This window comes from Nesoenas mayeri (genome assembly GCF_963082525.1).
Source record: "Nesoenas mayeri genome assembly, chromosome: 32".
NCBI classification, from domain to species: Eukaryota; Metazoa; Chordata; class Aves; order Columbiformes; family Columbidae; genus Nesoenas; species Nesoenas mayeri.
The window spans coordinates 554994-572189 of record NC_137570.1 but is presented as its reverse complement, the minus strand read 5'-3'; the positions used below and the strand labels follow the sequence as shown (position 1 = coordinate 572189).

Sequence of the window (17196 nt, the reverse complement as noted above, 5' to 3'; positions counted from 1 at the left end):
GGGACCCAAAAACCTTGGGAATTACTGTCCCTAAACTGCCATAATTATACGGATTTTTGTCCCAAAATTGCTGGAATCTGTGAATTATTGTCCCAAAGTTACGTGCTGAAAATTATTGTCCCAAAACTTGCTGAAATGACCCAAAAATGCAAACACCCCCCCCACCCCCAAGTACCCAGACACTTTGCCCCAAGGTTTGGGGGACCCAGGCGTCCGGGGGGACCCAGGCGTCCGGGGAAGGAGACACGAGCCAGATTTGGGGTGAAAAGTGCTTTATTGAAGGGGGGACCCGCCCCCTTGGGAAGGCACAGGGTGTTCTGGGGACCCAGGAGTTCAGGAGGGACCCAGGCGTTCGGGCGTGGGGGGATCTGCCCCCTAGAGAGGAAGTGACGTCATTCGAGACAGGAAGCCAGTTCAGACCAGTAACCCCCAGTTCATCCCAGTGCCGGGTTAGGTCACCCCGTTGCCACGGTGACAGCGACGATGGCGACGATGATGACGACGGTGACGGTGACACAGGCGGCCATGAGCAGCTTCTTCTGTGGGGGGACGACACAGTCACGGGGGACCCAGGCGTCCGGGGGGGGACCCAGGCGTCCGGGGGAACCTAGGCGTCCGGGGGAACCCAGGAGTTCGGGGGGACCCAGGCGTCCGGGGGACGGGGGGGGGGGGAACCAAAGTTCCGGGTTACGGGGGCAGGGGGGGAAGAGGAAGGAGGAGACACCGAGGCGAGTGGGGGGACAATTAGAGGTGACACCGAGGCAAATGGGGGGTCCCAGGTAGACCTGGTGTCCATGGGAGCCCTGGGTAGATGGGGTGGCCCTGGGGGGACCCAGGGGATTGGGGGGGGGACCCAGGAGTTCGGGAGGGACCCAGGTGTCCAGGAGGGGACCCAGGAGTTCGGGAGGGGACCCAGGAGTTCGGGAGGGACCTTGCGCGCCCCCTGCTGGCTCCGCTGCGCCACCACCAGGTGCTGCCGCCCCTTGTGCAGCTGCGTCCCCGAGTCCTGGATGTTGCGCTCGATCCGGTCGATCACCTCCCCCTGCACCAGTATGGACCAGTATGGACCAGTATGGGCCAGTAGGGACCAGTAGGGACCAGTATGGGCCAGTAGGGACCTGAATGGCTTGCCAAAGGCCCTCCCAGTGTCCCCAGTGTCCCCATTTCCCCCTGGCTCCCCATGTCCCCCCAGTGTCCCCAGTGTCCCCATTCCCCCCAGTGTCCCCATTCCCCCCTGGCTCCCCATGTCCCCCCAGTGTCCCCAGTATCCCCAGTGTCCCCATTTCCCCCTGGCTCCCCATGTCCCCCAAGTGTCCCCAGTGTCCCCATTCCCCCCTGGCTCTCCATGTCCCCACAGTGTTCCCAGTGTCCCCAGTGTCCCCATTCCCCCCTGGCTCCCCATGTCCCCCCAGTGTCCCCAGTGTCCCCAGTGTCCCCATTCCCACCTGGCTCTCCAGGGCGCTCCCCAGGACGCTGAACAGCTCCCCCAATTCCCTGAGCCCCTTTTCCAGCCCCTGCAGCTCCCGGTGCCGCAGCCCCAGCTCATCCAGCGCCGCTCGGGTGATCCGCGTGGAGCTCAGCACCTGTGGGACACCCCAGTTCAACCCAGTGCCCCCCAGTTCAACCCAGCGCCCCCCAGTTCAACCCAGTGCCCCCGGGACCCCTCACGTTGGAGATGAAGATCTCGCTCTGTCCCGACTCCACCATCTGCTCCAGCTCCTCTTCGCTCACTGGGGGGCTGCCGGCTGAGGGACCCAGGCGTCCGGGAGGGACCCAGGAGTCCGGGAGGGACCCAGGCGTTCAGGAGGGACCCAGGCGTCCGGGAGGAAAAAGAAAAAAAGGGGGGGGGAACCAAAGTTCTGGGTTATGGGGGTGGGGGGGAAGGGGAAGGAGGAGACACCGAGGCGAGTGGGGGGACAATTAGAGGTGACACCGAGGCAAATGGGGGGTCCCGAGTAGACCTGGTGTCCATTGGAGTCCTGGGTTGATGGGGTGGCCATGGGGGGACCCAGGGGATTGGGGGGGGACCCAGGGGATTAGGGGGGGACCCAGGCGTCCGGGGGAGGACCCAGGCGTCCGGGGGAGGGTCTCACCAATGAGCAGCTGCCTCCTCACCCTCTCCAGGTTCCGTTGCCGGTACCGGCTTTGGGCTTCGTGACATCGACCCGTGAGGCGCAGGAACTGCTGACTCAGCGCCGCGTGCTGCAAGGGGGGGGGGGGGACACGGGGACACTCCCGGAGTGACCCCAAAACCCCATTAAAACCCACACCGGGGACCCCCCAAAACTCCCCCCCCCCGCCAAGGCCCTAAAATCCTCCCCAGGGACCCATCGGGGAACCTTAAAACCCCGCCCGGGGACCCCAAAATCGCTCTTAAACACCCCAAAATCCAACCCCGGGACCCCCGAAACCCCCCCGGGACCCCCCCAGACCTGGGTGCGTTTCACTCTGGCCCGGATGGTGTTTCTGTTCTCATCCTCCTCATCCTCCTGCCCCGGCTCCAGCGCTGGGGTGGGGGGACCCAGGCGTCCGGGAGGGGACCCAGGCATCCGGGTTACGGGGGCAGGGGGGAAGGGGAAGGAGGAGACACCGAGGCGAGTGGGGGGACAATTAGAGGTGACACCGAGGCAAATGGGGGGGTCCCAGATAGACCTGGTGGCCCTGGGGGGACCCAGGGGATTCGGGGGGGACCCAGGCGTCCGGGGAGGGACCCAGGCGTCCGGGAGGGGACCCAGGCGTCCGGGAGGGGACCCAGGCGTCCGGGAGGGGTCTCACCTCGCAGGCGGGTGCGAATCTGCCCCGTGAGCTCCTGGATCTCGTCCCTCAGCAGCTCCAGGTCCCGCTTGAGCTCTATGGGTGGGGGGCACAGGGACCCTATAGGGACCCTATAGACACCCTATAGACCCCCAGTCCCTCCCAGTGAATGGGGGGAACTCCTGGGTCCTTCCCGAACTCCTGGGTCCCTCCCGAACTCCTGGGTCCCCCCTGAACTCCTGGGTCCCTCCCGAACTCCTGGGTCCCTCCCAGACTCCTGGATCCCCCTGAACGCCTGGGTCCCCCCCCGAACTCCTGGGTGTCCTCTCCGAACTCCTGGGTCCCTCCCCGAACTCCTGGGTCCCCCCGGACGCCTGGGTCCCCTCTCAAACTCCTGGGTCCCTCCCGAACTCCTGGGTCCCTCCCCGAACTCCTGGGTCCCCCCGGACGCCTGGGTCCCCCAGTTACCGGGGGGGGGCAGGGGGGTCCCCAGCGCCGCCTCCTGTCGCTGCTCCAGTTGCTCCAGTTTCAGCTCCAGCGTCCCCAGCGCCTCCCGCACCCCCCGCGCCTGCATTTGCATATGCTAATTAGCCCTTAATTAGACACCAATATGCTAATTATACACTAATGGATCATTAGCAACATCACCGCCCCCTCTTCTATATCCCCCCGGCCCAAAAACGTTAATAACATGCGAATAAGATGCTAATTAGGCGCAGTGACGTCATGGCGGGATATGCTAATGACATGTTAATGAGGTGCTAATTATAGGAGAATGAGATGTAAACTCCACCCCCCTGTGTTCTGTACCCCCCCCCCCATGCAGCAAAATGTTAATGAGCTGTTAATTAGACACTAATTAATCACGATATATGATGGGATGGACAGGGAGTGGGTGCTAATGGGATGTTAATTATATGCTAATGAGATGCAAATGAGCAGGTACCTGCAGGAGGGCGTCGGGCCCGGGGGGGGCGGGGGGGGGTCCCCACCCCCATCAGCGTCACCCGCTCGTCATCGTCATCATCGTCACAGCCCTGCGCGCCGGACGCCTGGGTCCCTCCCGAACGCCTGGGTCCCCTCCCGAACGCCTGGGTCCCTCCCGAACTCCTGGGTCCCTCCTGAACTCCTGGGTCCCCCCCGAACTCCTGGGTCCCCCCCCGAACTCCTGGGTCCCTCCCCGAACTCCTGGGTCCCCCCCCGAACTCCTGAGTCCCTCCCGCACTCCTGGGTCCGCCCCCGAACTCCTGGGTCCCCTCCCGCACTCCTGGGTCCCCCCCCGAACTCCTGGGTCCCCTCCCGCACTCCTGGGTCCCCCCCCGCACTCCTGGGTCCCTCCCGCACTCCTGGGTCCCTCCCGCACTCCTGGGTCCCCCCGAACTCCTGGGTCCCTCCCGAACTCCTGGGTCCCTTGGGGCACTCCTGGGTCCCCCCGAACTCCTGGGTCCCCCCGAACTCCTGGGTCCCTCCCGAACTCCTGGGTCCCTTGGGGCACTCCTGGGTCCCCCCGAACTCCTGGGTCCCCCCGAACTCCTGGGTCCCACCTGCCGCATCTCCGCCGTCCGGTCCCGCATGGTGGCGCTTTCCGGTCCGGGGGACCGAGGCGGAAGTGGGGGGGGGCGCTCTACGCGTGCGCGGGGGAGGGGTGGGGCGGAGCGACCATGGAGTCGCGGCCGCTCTGGCCCCTCAGTCCTCCAAACCACAGACAGAATCCTCCAGGGCTCTTGGCGGCGGGGGGGGCGGTTAAACCATAGAGAGGGGCGGGAAGAGAGGCCGGAGCGTCGCCCCTTGAGCCTCCCAATGTGTGTGTGGGGGGGGGGGTGTCCCCTGGAGGACCCAGGCGTTCGGGGACCCCCCCCTCCCCCCCTCCAAAAAGGGGACTCAGGCGTCCGGGACTGCGATGGTGGGGGGGGGGGACACACACGACTGTGCAAAAGCTCGTGCAAAGGGCTGAGTGTGCAAAGGGGCACGTGCAAATCAATGAGCGTGCAAAGAGGCTCGTGCACGAGTGTGCAAGGGGCTCGTGCAAAATGAATGAGTGTGCAAGGGGGCTCGTGCACGAGTGTGCAAAGGGCTCGTGCAAGGGGCTCGTGCGAAGGGCTGAGTGTGCAAGGGGCTCGTGCACGCACTTGTGCAAGGGGCTCGTGCAAATGAATGAGTGTGCAAAGGAGCTCGTGCACGGGTGTGCAAAGGGGCTCGTGCAAATGGACGAGTGTGCAAGGGGCTCGTGCAAAGGACTGAGTGTGCAAAGGGGCTCGTGCACGAGTGTGCAAGGGGCTCGTGCAAAATGAATGAGTGTGCAAAGGGGCTCGTGCACAAGTGTGCAAGGGGCTCGTGCAAAGGGCTGAGTGTGCAAAGGGCTCGTGCACGCACTTGTGCAAGGGGCTCGTGCAAGGGCCGCTCGTGCCCAGGCCCCTCCCCCCCCCCGCCGCAGCCCCTTTTGCGCAGCCGCCCCTCCCCCTCCCCCCCCCCCCCCCTCCCTCCCCTCCCCCCTCCGCAGCCGCAGCCGCCGCCGCAGCCCCCGGACGCCTGGGTCCCCTCCCGGACGCCTGGGTCCCCTCCCGGACGCCTGGGTCCCTCCCGGACGCCTGGGTTCCTTTCCCTCCCCCCTCCCCCCAACCCTCCATCCTGACCCCCTTCCCCCCCCCTCCCATCTCCCGGACGCCTGGGTCCCCTCTCTCTCTATATCCTCCCGGACGCCTGGGTCCCTCCCGGACGCCTGGGTCCCCACCATGAAGGACCGGACCCAGGAGCTCCGCAGCGTGAGCGGGGGGGAAACGGGGGGCGGGGGGTATGGATGCCATAGGGGGCTATAAGATGCCATAGGGGGCTATAAGATGCCATAGGGGGCTGTAAGATGCTATAGGGGGCTATAAGATGCTATAGGGGGCTGTAAGATGTCATACGGTCTATAAGATGCTATAGGGGGCTATAAGACACTATAGGGGCTGTAAGATGCTATAGGGGCTATAAGATGCTATAGGGGCTGTAAGATGCTATAGGGGGCTGTAAGACGCTGTAGGGGGTTATAAGATGCTATAGGGGGCTGCAAGGTGCTATAGGGGCTATAAGATGCTATAGGGGGCTGTAAGATGCCATAGGGGTCTTTAAGATGCCATAGGATCTATAAGATGCTATAGGGGGATATAAGATGCTATAGGGGGCTGTAAGATGCTATAGGGGGATATAAGATGCCATAGAGGTCTGTAAGATGCTATAGATTCTATAAGATGCTCTAGGGGACTATAAGATGCTATAGGGGGCTGTAAGATGCCATAGGGGGCTATGGGGGGCTGTGGGTGCCATAGGGTGCTGTGGGGTCCATAGGGGGCCATAGGGCACTATGGGGGGCTATGGGGCACCATGGGATGCTATAAGGTGCTGGGGGGGGCATAGGATGCTATAGGGTACTGTGGGTGCTATGGGGCACCATGGGATGCTATAAGGTGCTGGGGGGGGCATAGGATGCTATAGGGTACTGTGGGTGCTATGGGGCACTATGGGATGCTATAGGTGCTATGGAGGGGCTATAGGATGCTGTGGGATGCCATAGGGGTCTATGGGTGCTATAGGGGTCTATGGGTGCTATAGGGGGGTGTAAGATGCTATGGGGCTCAGTGGGGGCTCTGGGATGCCATAGGGTGCTATGGGGTCTATAGGATGCTCTAGGGCGCTATGGGGTGCTGTGGGTGCTATGGGGTGCTATAGGTGCTGTGGGGGGGTGCTGTGGGTGCTATAGGGTGCCGTGGGGTCTATAGGGTGCTATGGGGGGGCTGTGGGGAGCTATAGGGCACTACAAGCTGCTATCGGGTCCTATAGGGTGCTGTGGGTCCCTATAGGGTTCTATGGGGGCTGTGGGTCGCTATAGGGTTCTATGGGGGCTGTGGGTGCTGTGGGGGGACACGCGGGGGCTCCCCGGATGCCTGGGTCCCCCTGGACGCCTGGGTCCCCGCAGGGGGCGGGGCCTGGCCCCGGGATCTCCCCCTCAGCCAATGGGCGGCCGGGAGAGCTCGGGGCCGGGGCCGGGAGGGCAGCGGCCAATCAGGGGCCGCGGGGTGGGGCGGGTTATGCAAATGAGGCGCGGCGGGAGCCAATGGCGTGCGGGAGGGGCTGTGGTGCAGGGGCGGGGCTTATGCAAATGAGACGGCTCAAGCAGCCAATGGGGAGGGGCGGGATCAGGCCATGGAGATGACTCACAGCCCTCGGCCAATCGCAGCGCGGCTCCTCCCACCTATGCAAATGAGCGCGGGGGGTGGGGGGGAGGCGGGCGGCCAATAGGGGCGCAGCGCTCAGTTTGTGAATGGGGGGGAATGCCTGGGTCCCCTCTCCCGGACGCCTGGGTCCCTCCCGGGTGCCTGGGTCCCCCAAAAGCTGGGTTCCCCCCATCCCAGACGCCTGGTTCCCCCCCGCCCCCGGACACCTGGGTCCCCCCCGGACGCCTGGGTCCCTCCCGGATGCCTGGGTCCCTCCCAGACACCTGGGTCCCCAAAAACCTGTGTCTCCCCCGGACGCCTGGGTCCCCCCGGACGCCTGGGTCCCCCCCGGACGCCTGGGTCCCCTGCAGGCCAAGGACAGTGACGATGAGGACGAGGTCGTCCACGTCGACCGCGATCACTTCATGGACGAGTTCTTCGAGCAGGTCGGGGCCTATAGACACCTATAGGGGCCCTATAGACCCCCTATAGACCCCCGAGACCCCCATAGGACCCCCAGACCCCCCATAGGATCCCCAGACCCCCCATAGGGTCCCCAGACTCCTTATAGGGTCCAGACACCCTCTATAGAACCAAACATCCCTCCCCAAACTTATAGAGACTCTATAGACCCCCCGTAGGACCCCCAGACCCCCCCATGGACCCTATAGAGCCCCAAGACCCCTATAGGAACCCTAGACCCCCCATAGGATCCCCAGACTCCCTATAGGGTCCAGAGACCCTCTATGGAACCAGACACCCCTCCCCAAACTTATAGAGACTCTATAGACCCCCCGTAGGACCCCCAGACACCCTCATGGACCCTATAGAGCCCCCAGACCCCTATAGGAACCCCAGACCCCCCATAGGATCCCCAGACTCCCTATAGGGTCCAGAGACCCTCTATGGAACCAAACATCCCTCCCCAAACTTATAGAGTCTCTATAGACCCTCTATAGGACCCCCAGACACCCCCATGGACCCTATAGAGCCCCCAGAGTGCCCCATAGGACCCCCAGACCCCCCCACGGACCCTATAGAGCCTCCAGATCCCTGGGTGTATAGGAACCCCAGACCCCCCATAGGACCCCCAGACTCCCTATAGGGTCCCCATGTCCCCATTGTTGTCCCCATTGTTGTCCCCACTGTCCCCATGTCCCCATTGTTGTCCCCATTGTCCCCATTGTCCCCATTGTTGTCCCCATTGTCCCCATGTCCCCATTGACCCCAGGTGGAGGAGATCCGCATTGTTGTCCCCATTGTCCCCATTGTCCCCATGTCCCCATTGTTGTCCCCATGTCCCCATTGACCCCATGTCCCCATTGTCCCCAGGTGGAGGAGATCCCCATTGTCCCCATGTCCCCATTGTCCCCATGTCCCCATTGTTGTCCCCATGTCCCCATTGTCCCCAGGTGGAGGAGATCCGCATTGTTGTCCCCATTGTCCCCATGTCCCCATTGTTGTCCCCATTGTCCCCATTGCCCCCATTGTCCCCATTGCTGTCCCCATGTCCCCAGGTGGAGGAGATCCCCATTGTTGTCCCCATTGTCCCCATTGTCCCCATTGTTGTCCCCATGTCCCCATTGTCCCCATGTCCCCAGGTGGAGGAGATCCCCATTGTTGTCCCCATTGCTGTCCCCATGTCCCCATTGTCCCCAGGTGGAGGAGATCCCCATGTCCTCATTGTCCCCATGTCCCCATTGTCCCCACTGTCCCCATGTCCCCATTGTTGTCCCCATTGTCCCCAGGTGGAGGAGATCCCCATGTCCACATGTCCCCATTGTCCCCACTGTCCCCATTGTCCCCATTGTTGTCCCCATTGTCCCCATTGTCCCCATGTCCCCATTGTCCCCATTGCTGTGACATTGTCCCCAGGTGGAGGAGATCCCCATGTCCCCATTGTCCCCATGTCCCCATTGTTGTCCCCAGGTGGAGGAGATCCCCATTGTCCCCATGTCCCCATTGTTGTCCCCATGTCCCAGGTGGAGGAGATCCCCATTGTCCCCATGTCCCCATTGTTGTCCCCATTGTCCCCAGGTGGAGGAGATCCCCATTGTCCCCATTGTCCCCATGTCCCCATGTCCCCATTGTTGTCCCCATTGTCCCCAGGTGGAGGAGATCCCCATTGTCCCCATTGTCCCCATGTCCCCATTGTTGTCCCCATTGTCCCCAGGTGGAGGAGATCCCCATTGTCCCCATGTCCCCATTGTTGTCCCCATGTCCCCAGGTGGAGGAGATCCCCATTGTCCCCATGTCCCCATTGTTGTCCCCATTGTCCTCAGGTGGAGGAGATCCCCATTGTCCCCATTGTCCCCATGTCCCCATTGTTGTCCCCATTGTCCCCAGGTGGAGGAGATCCCCATTGTCCCCATGTCCCCATTGTTGTCCCCATTGTCCCCAGGTGGAGGAGATCCCCATTGTCCCCATTGCTGTGACATTGTCCCCAGGTGGAGGAGATCCCCATTGTCCCCATGTCCCCATTGTTGTCCCCATTGTCCCCAGGTGGAGGAGATCCCCATGTCCCCATTGTCCCCATGTCCCCATTGTCCCCATTGTTGTCCCCATTGTCCCCATTGTCCCCATGTCCCCATTGTCCCCATTGTTGTCCCCATTGTCCCCAGGTGGAGGAGATCCCCATTGTCCCCATGTCCCCATTGTTGTCCCCATGTCCCCAGGTGGAGGAGATCCCCATTGTCCCCATGTCCCCATTGTTGTCCCCATGTCCCCAGGTGGAGGAGATCCCCATGTCCCCATTGTCCCCATTGTTGTCCCCATTGTCCCCATTGTCCCCATGTCCCCAGGTGGAGGAGATCCCCATTGTCCCCATGTCCCCATTGTTGTCCCCATTGTCCCCAGGTGGAGGAGATCCCCATGTCCCCATTGTCCCCATTGTTGTCCCCATTGTCCCCAGGTGGAGGAGATCCCCATGTCCCCATTGTCCCCATGTCCCCATTGTCCCCATTGTTGTCCCCATTGTCCCCATTGTCCCCATGTCCCCATTGTCCCCATTGCTGTGACATTGTCCCCAGGTGGAGGAGATCCCCATTGTCCCCATGTCCCCATTGTTGTCCCCATTGTCCCCAGGTGGAGGAGATCCGCGGGTGCATCGAGAAGCTGTCGGAGGACGTGGAGCAGGTGAAGAAGCAGCACAGCGCCATCCTGGCCGCCCCCAACCCCGACGAGAGTGAGCGGGGGACACGGGGACATCGGGGGACACGGGGGACATCGGGGGGACATGGGGACATGGGGACATGGGGACATGGCGGACACGGGGGGACATGGGGACATGGGGGGATATGGGGACATCGGGGGGACATGGGGATATGGGGACATGGGGCACATGGGGGACATCAGGGGATATGGGAGACATGGGGGACATGAGGACATGGGGGGATATGGGGACACGGGGGGACATGGGGACACTGGGGACATCGGGGGATATGGGGACATCGGGGGGATACGGGGACACGGGGGGACATGGGGGGATATGGGGGACATGGGGGGATACGGGGACATTGGGGGACATGGGGGGATATAGGGGGACATGGGGGACATGGGGACACTGAGGACATCGGGGGATATGGGGACACGGGGACATCAGGGGGACATGGGGGACATTGGGGACATGGGGGGACATGGGGGGGCACAGGGACATGGGAGGGCATGGGGGGGCATGGGGACATGGGGGGACATGGGGGACATCGGGGGACATGGGGACATTGGGGGGACATGGGGACATTGGGGGGACATGGGGACATTGGGGGGACATGGGGGGACATGGGGACATGGGGGGACATGGGGGACATGGGTATATAGGGGACATGGGGACAGCAATGGGGACATGGGGGACACGAGGGGACATGGGGGGACGGGGATATGGGGACACCATGGGGACATCATGGGGACATCATGGGGACATCACGGGGACATCATGGAACGTGGGGACACCATGGGGAGACCATGGGGGTCATGTGGGATGTGGGGACCCCATGGGGACCCCATGGGGACATGGGGAGGTGACAGCCCTGTCCCCGCGGTCCCCAGAGACCAAGCAGGAGCTGGAGGACCTGACGGCCGACATCAAGAAAACGGCCAACAAAGTGCGCTCCAAGTTGAAAGGTGACACGGGGACACTGGGGGACACGGGGGGACACGGGGGGACACGGGGGGACACGGGGGGACACGGGGGGACACGGGGGGACACATTGCGAGCGGTGTCCCCGCAGCCATCGAGCAGAGCATCGAGCAGGAGGAGGGCATGAACCGCTCGTCGGCCGACCTGCGCATCCGCAAGACACAGGTGACCCCCCAACGGCACCCCAACGGCACCCCAACGGCACCCCCGTGTCCCCTGTGTCACCCCAACGGCACCCCCGTGTCCCCAGCACAGTGGGGGCACCCAGAACCCAACGGGGTCACCCAGAACCCAATGAGATTGCCCAGAACCCAATGACATCACTTAGAACCCAATGGGGTCACCCGGAACCCAATGACGTCACTCAGAACCCAATGGGGTCGCCTAGAACCCAATGAGATTGCCCAGAACCCAATGACATCACTTAGAACCCAATGAGATTGCCCAGAACCCAATGGGGACATCCAGAACCCAATGACGTCACTTAGAACACAATGGTGTCACTTAGAACCCAATGGGGTCACTTAGAACACAATGGTGTCACTTAGAACCCAATGGGGTCACCCAGAACCCAATGACGTCACTTAGAACCCAATGAGATTGCCCAGAACCCAATGGGGACACCCAGAACCCAATGACATCACTTAGAACCCAATGACATCACTTAGAACCCAATGGGGTCACTTAGAACCCAATGGGGTCACCCAGAACCCAATGACATCACTTAGAACCCAATGACATCACTTAGAACCCAATGGGGTCACCCAGAACCCAATGAGATCACCCAGAACCCAATGAGATCACCCAGAACCCAATGGGGTCGCCCAGAATCCAATGACATCACTTAGAATCCAGTGACATCACTTAGAACTCAATGGAGCCACCCAGAACCCAATGAGACAACCCAGAACCCAATGATGTCACTTAGAGCCCAACAGGATCACCCAGAACCCAATGACATCACTTAGAACCCAATGGGGTCACACGGAACCCAATAATATCACTTAGAACCCAACGGGGTCACCCAGAACCCAATGACGTCACTTAGAACCCAATGATGACACTTAGAACCCAGTGGGGTCCCTTAGAACCCAATGGGGTCACCCAGAACCCAATGGGGTCACCCAGAACCCAATGACATCACTTAGAACCCAATGGGGTCCCTTAGAACCCAATGGGGTCACCCAGAACCCAACCACCCCCTGGATCCATCGTTACCTCCCATGTCACCCCCGTGTCCCCCAATGGTGGTGACACCACCTCCCCATTGTCACCATGTTGTCACCGCATTGTCACCCGGTTGTGACCCCATTGTCACCCCGTTGTCACCGTGTTGTCCCCCGGTCATCACCGTGTTGTCACCCCAATGTCACCCCATTGTCACCTGGTTATCACCCAGTTGTCACCCAGTTGTCACCATGTTGTCCCCCGGTCGTCACCGTGTTGTCACGCCAATGTCACCTGGTTGTCACCCAGTTGTCACCCAGTTGTCACCATGTTGTCCCCTGGTCGTCACCGTGTTGTCCCCCCGCTGTCCCCAGCACTCGACGCTGTCCCGCAAGTTCGTGGAGGTGATGACCGAGTACAACGCCACCCAGTCCAAGTACCGCGACCGCTGCAAGGACCGGATCCAGCGCCAGCTGGAGATCAGTGCGTCACGTGGGGGGAGGGGCCGCCTGGGGACACCGCGGGGGGCGGGGGGGTCACCCCGTGTCGCTTCCGCAGCCGGGCGCACGACCACCAACGAGGAGCTGGAGGACATGCTGGAGAGCGGCAAGCTGGCCATCTTCACCGACGACGTACGTGCCCCGGGGGGCTGGGGGCGCCGGGGACCCTATGGGGGTGTCTAGAACCCAGTAGGGGTGTCTAGAACCCATCGGGACACCTAGAACCCAGTAGGGGTATCTAGAACCCAAGGGACACCTAGAACCAAAGAGGTACCTGGAACCCATGGGACACCTAGAACCCATGGGACACCTAGAACCCAGTAGGGCCACCTAGAACCCAACCGGACACCTAGAACCCGATAATGTTACCTAGAACCCAAGGCGCACCTAGAACCCGGTAGGGACATCTAGAGCCTAGTAAAGGTTACCTAGAACCCGGTAAGGCTACCTAGAACCCAAGACGTACCTAGAACCCAGTAGGGCTACCTAGAACCCAAGACGTACCTAGAACCCAGTAGGGCTACCTAGAACCCAATGAGGGGTGCCTAGAACCCAATGGATCCGTGCAGAACCCAACAGGGCCGCACAGAACCCAATGAAATCTCTTAGAACACAATGGTGTCACTTGGAATAAAATGGGATCACCCAGAACTCAATGGGGTCACTTAGAACCCAACAGCATCAACCTAAAAACAATGAGATCACTTAGAACCCAATGAGATCACTCAGAACCCAATGGGGATACCCAGAACCCAATGAGGTCACTTAGAATCCCATGGGGTCACCCAGAACCCAATGAGCTCACTTAGAACCCAATGAGATCACTCAGAACCCAATGAGGTCACTTAGAACCCAATGAGGTCAACCCAAACCCAAAGGGATCACTTAGAACCCAATGGGATCACCCAGAACCCAATGAGGTCACTTAGAACCCAGTGGGGTCACCAAGAACCCAATGGGGTCAACCCAAACCCAACGATCCCATTCAGAACCCATTGGGTCACCTAGAACTGACCCGAACCCCCCAAGCCCCACTCCCAACATCCTCATTGGCCCACTCTCTTGGCCCCGCCCAGATCAAGATGGACTCCCAGATGACCAAGCAGGCGCTGAACGAGATCGAGACGCGGCACAACGAGATCATCAAACTGGAGACCAGTATCCGCGAGCTGCACGACATGTTCGTGGACATGGCCATGCTGGTGGAGAGCCAGGTACACCCCGGCCAATGGGGGGGCTCAGAACCCAACGGGGTCACCTCGAACCCAATGAGAGCACTTAGAACCCAACGGAGTCACCCAGAACCCAACAGGGTCACCCAGAACCCAATGGGGTCAACCCCAACCCAATGAGATCCCTTAGAACCCAATGGAGTCACCCAGAACCCAATGGGGCCACTTAGAACCCAATGGGGTCAACCACAACCCAATGAGATCTCTTAGAACCCAACTGGGTCACCCCGAACCCAGTGAGAGCACTTAGAACCCAATGGGGTCACCCAGAACCCAACGGGGTCACCCAGAACCCAATGAGATCCCTTAGAACCCAACGGAGTCACCCAGAACCCAATGGGGTCACCCTGAACCCAATGAGAGCACTTAGAACCCAATGGGGTCAACCCCAACCCAATGAGATCACTTAGAACCCAATGGGGTCACCCAGAACTCAACAGGGTCACCCTGAACCTAATGGGGTCACCCCGAACCCAATGAGATCACTTAGAACCCAATGGGGTCACCCAGAACCCAACGGGGTCAACCCCAACCCAATGAGATCACTTAGAACCCAATGGGGTCACCCAGAACCCAATGGGTTCACTTGGAACCCAATGGGGTGACCCAGAACCCAATGGGGTCACCCAGAACCCAACGAGCCCATTCAGAACCCATTGGGTCACCTGGAACCCAGGGGAACACCCCAAACCCAATGGGGTCACCCAGAACCCAATGAGATCGATGGTTTGGATGGTTAACTGGTTGGGTAGTTGATTAACGGGTTGGGTGGTTGGTTAATTGGGTGGTTGGTTAATTGGGTGGACGGTTAATTACTCAGTTGGTTAATTGGGCGGTTGGAAGGTCTTGGGGCCACCAAGGCTCACCTAGAACCCACCAAAACCCACTTTGGGGCCCCATTGGCTCACCTAGAACCCACCAAAACCCACTTCGGTGCCTCATTGCCTCACCTAGAACCCACTCAAAGCCACTTTGGCACCTCATTGCCTCACCTAGAACCCACCCAAAGCCACTTTGGGGTCCCATTGCTTCACCTAGAACCCCCCAAAGCCACTTTGGCGCCTCATTGGCTCACCTAGAACCCCCCCAAAGCCACTTTGGTGCCTCATTGCGTCACCTAGAACCCCCCCAAAGCCACTTTGGCGCCCCATTGGCTCACCTAGAACCCCCCCAAAGCCACTTTGGCGCCTCATTGGCTCACCTAGAACCCCCCCAAAGCCACTTTGGTGCTTCATTGCGTCACCTAGAACCCCCCCAAAGCCACTTTGGCGCCCCATTGGCTCACCTAGAACCCCCCCAAAGCCACTTTGGGGTCCCATTGCTTCACCTAGAACCCACCCAAAGCCATTTTAGCTCCTCATTGCCTCACCTAGAACCCACCCAAAGCCATTTTAGCTCCTCATTGCCTCACCTAGAACCCCCCCCAACCCCTCCTTGGCGTTGATTGGCTGCCCGCGGTGGGCGTGTCCGCAGGGGGAGATGATCGACCGCATCGAGTACAACGTGGAGCACTCGGTGGATTACGTGGAACGCGCCGTGTCCGACACCAAGAAGGCCGTAAAGTACCAGAGCAAGGCGCGGAGGGTGAGTGGGAACCCCCGGACGCCGGGGTCCCTCGGGGAGGCGGGGCCCGGACGCCTGGGTCCCTCCCTGGGGGGAAATGGGGCCCGGACGCCGGGGTCCCTGTGGGGGGCGGTTGGTAACGGCCGCTCTGTTCTGCTCTTTCTCTCCCGCTGCCGGACGCCCAATTCTCGTTTTTCATTGAAATTTGACCATTATTTCTATTTATGTTTAATTTAATTCATCTGTTGGATTTTCATTTTAATCTGTGGTTTTATTCGGCTTTAATTTGATTTCCATTCCCGTTTTATTTCAAATCACTTTGGGTTGAGGTTTCGATCTCGTCTGGTTGGAAATTTCATCACCTGCACTTGGACCATTTGGAAATTCTGAATTTTGTTAAATTTTGACATTTTGACATTTTGAAATTTTGACTTTTCGACATTTTGAAATGATGAAAATTCCCATTGTTGAATTTTTGAATTTTGAAATGTTGAATTCTTTAAATTTTGGAATTTTGAAATTTTGAAACTTTGGAATTTTGAATTTTTGGAATACTGAAAATTTGGAAATTTTAAATTTTAAAATTTTGGATTTTGAAAATTTTAACATTTGAATTTTGGAATTTTTAAAATTTTGAAATTTTGGCATTTTTGAATTTTGACATTTTGACTTTTTTGCATTTTGAAATTTTGACATTTTAAAATTTGAAATTTTGACATTTTGAAATTTGAAATTTTGACATTTTGAAATCTTGAAACTTTGAAATTTTGGAATTTTTGAATTTTGGAAATTTGGAATTTTTGAATTTTGAAATTTTTGATTTTTGGAATTTTGGAATTTTGGAATTTTGGAATTTATGATTTTTGAATTCTGGAATTTTTTATATTTTTGAATTTTGAAATTTTGGATTTTTGGAATTTTTTAATTTTGACATTTTGGAATTTTTGGCATTCTGCTATTTTGAAAATTTTGAAATTTTGAAATTTTGGAATTTTGAAATTTTGGAATTTTGAAATTTTGGAATTTTGAAATTTTGGAATTTTGAAATTTTGAAATTTTGGAATTTTGAAATTTTGGAATTTTGAAATTTTGGAATTTTGAAATTTTGGAATTTTGGAATTTTGGAATTTTGGAATTTGGCACCGTTGTGTTTCGGGCATGCAGAAGAAGATCATGATCATCATCTGCTGCGTGGTGCTGGGCGTGGTCCTGGCCTCGTCCATCGGGGGCACCCTGGGCCTGTAGCCCCGCCCCCGCCCCTCCCCCCTCATTAATCACCGTTAATTAACCCCCGGGAACGAGCCCGACCCCCCGCGCCCCCAATAAACAATGAGATGATTCATTGGGACCTTCATCCATCCCATCCGCCCCGGACGCCTGGGTCCCCCCCCGGACACCTGGGTCCCCCCCCGGACACCTGGGTCCCTCCCGTTGCCATCGCTGGGGGTGGGGGGGTGACCCCAGGGAGGGGTCAGAGGTCACGGGGGGGTCGTTGAGGGGTCATGGGGGGGATGGGCCATGGACCATTCAACCAATTAACCAACTAATTAACCACCCAACTCATCAACCAACTAATCAACCGACCACCCAATTAACCATCCAACCAATCAACCGCATAGCCAACTAATTAATGAACCACCCGACTCATTAAT

General features: G+C 58.9%; 2 protein-coding genes across 2 annotated transcripts; one reads left to right on the top strand and one right to left on the bottom strand.

Moving 5' to 3' along the window:
* Nucleotides 1-266: 266 nt before the first annotated feature.
* Nucleotides 267-4328, bottom strand: LOC308051161 (syntaxin-4-like; the record flags this gene model as incomplete). The annotated part of the gene is made up of 10 exons (XM_080361491.1): nucleotides 267-539; nucleotides 932-1042; nucleotides 1446-1583; nucleotides 1669-1745; nucleotides 2094-2202; nucleotides 2433-2506; nucleotides 2776-2850; nucleotides 3223-3322; nucleotides 3701-3733; nucleotides 4299-4328. 10 exons carry the CDS (start codon nucleotides 4326-4328, stop codon nucleotides 456-458), a joined length of 831 nt encoding a protein of 276 aa, XP_080217617.1. The 3' UTR covers nucleotides 267-455.
* Nucleotides 4329-5486: 1158 nt separating this feature from the next.
* Nucleotides 5487-16789, top strand: LOC308051129 (syntaxin-1B; the record flags this gene model as incomplete). Its single annotated transcript, XM_080361442.1, has 10 exons — nucleotides 5487-5516; nucleotides 7319-7393; nucleotides 10032-10131; nucleotides 10992-11066; nucleotides 11174-11247; nucleotides 12624-12732; nucleotides 12808-12881; nucleotides 13826-13963; nucleotides 15455-15565; nucleotides 16709-16789. The coding sequence occupies 10 exons, from the start codon at nucleotides 5487-5489 to the stop codon at nucleotides 16787-16789; spliced, it is 867 nt and encodes a 288-aa protein (XP_080217568.1).
* Between the last annotated feature and the right edge of the window lie 407 nt (nucleotides 16790-17196).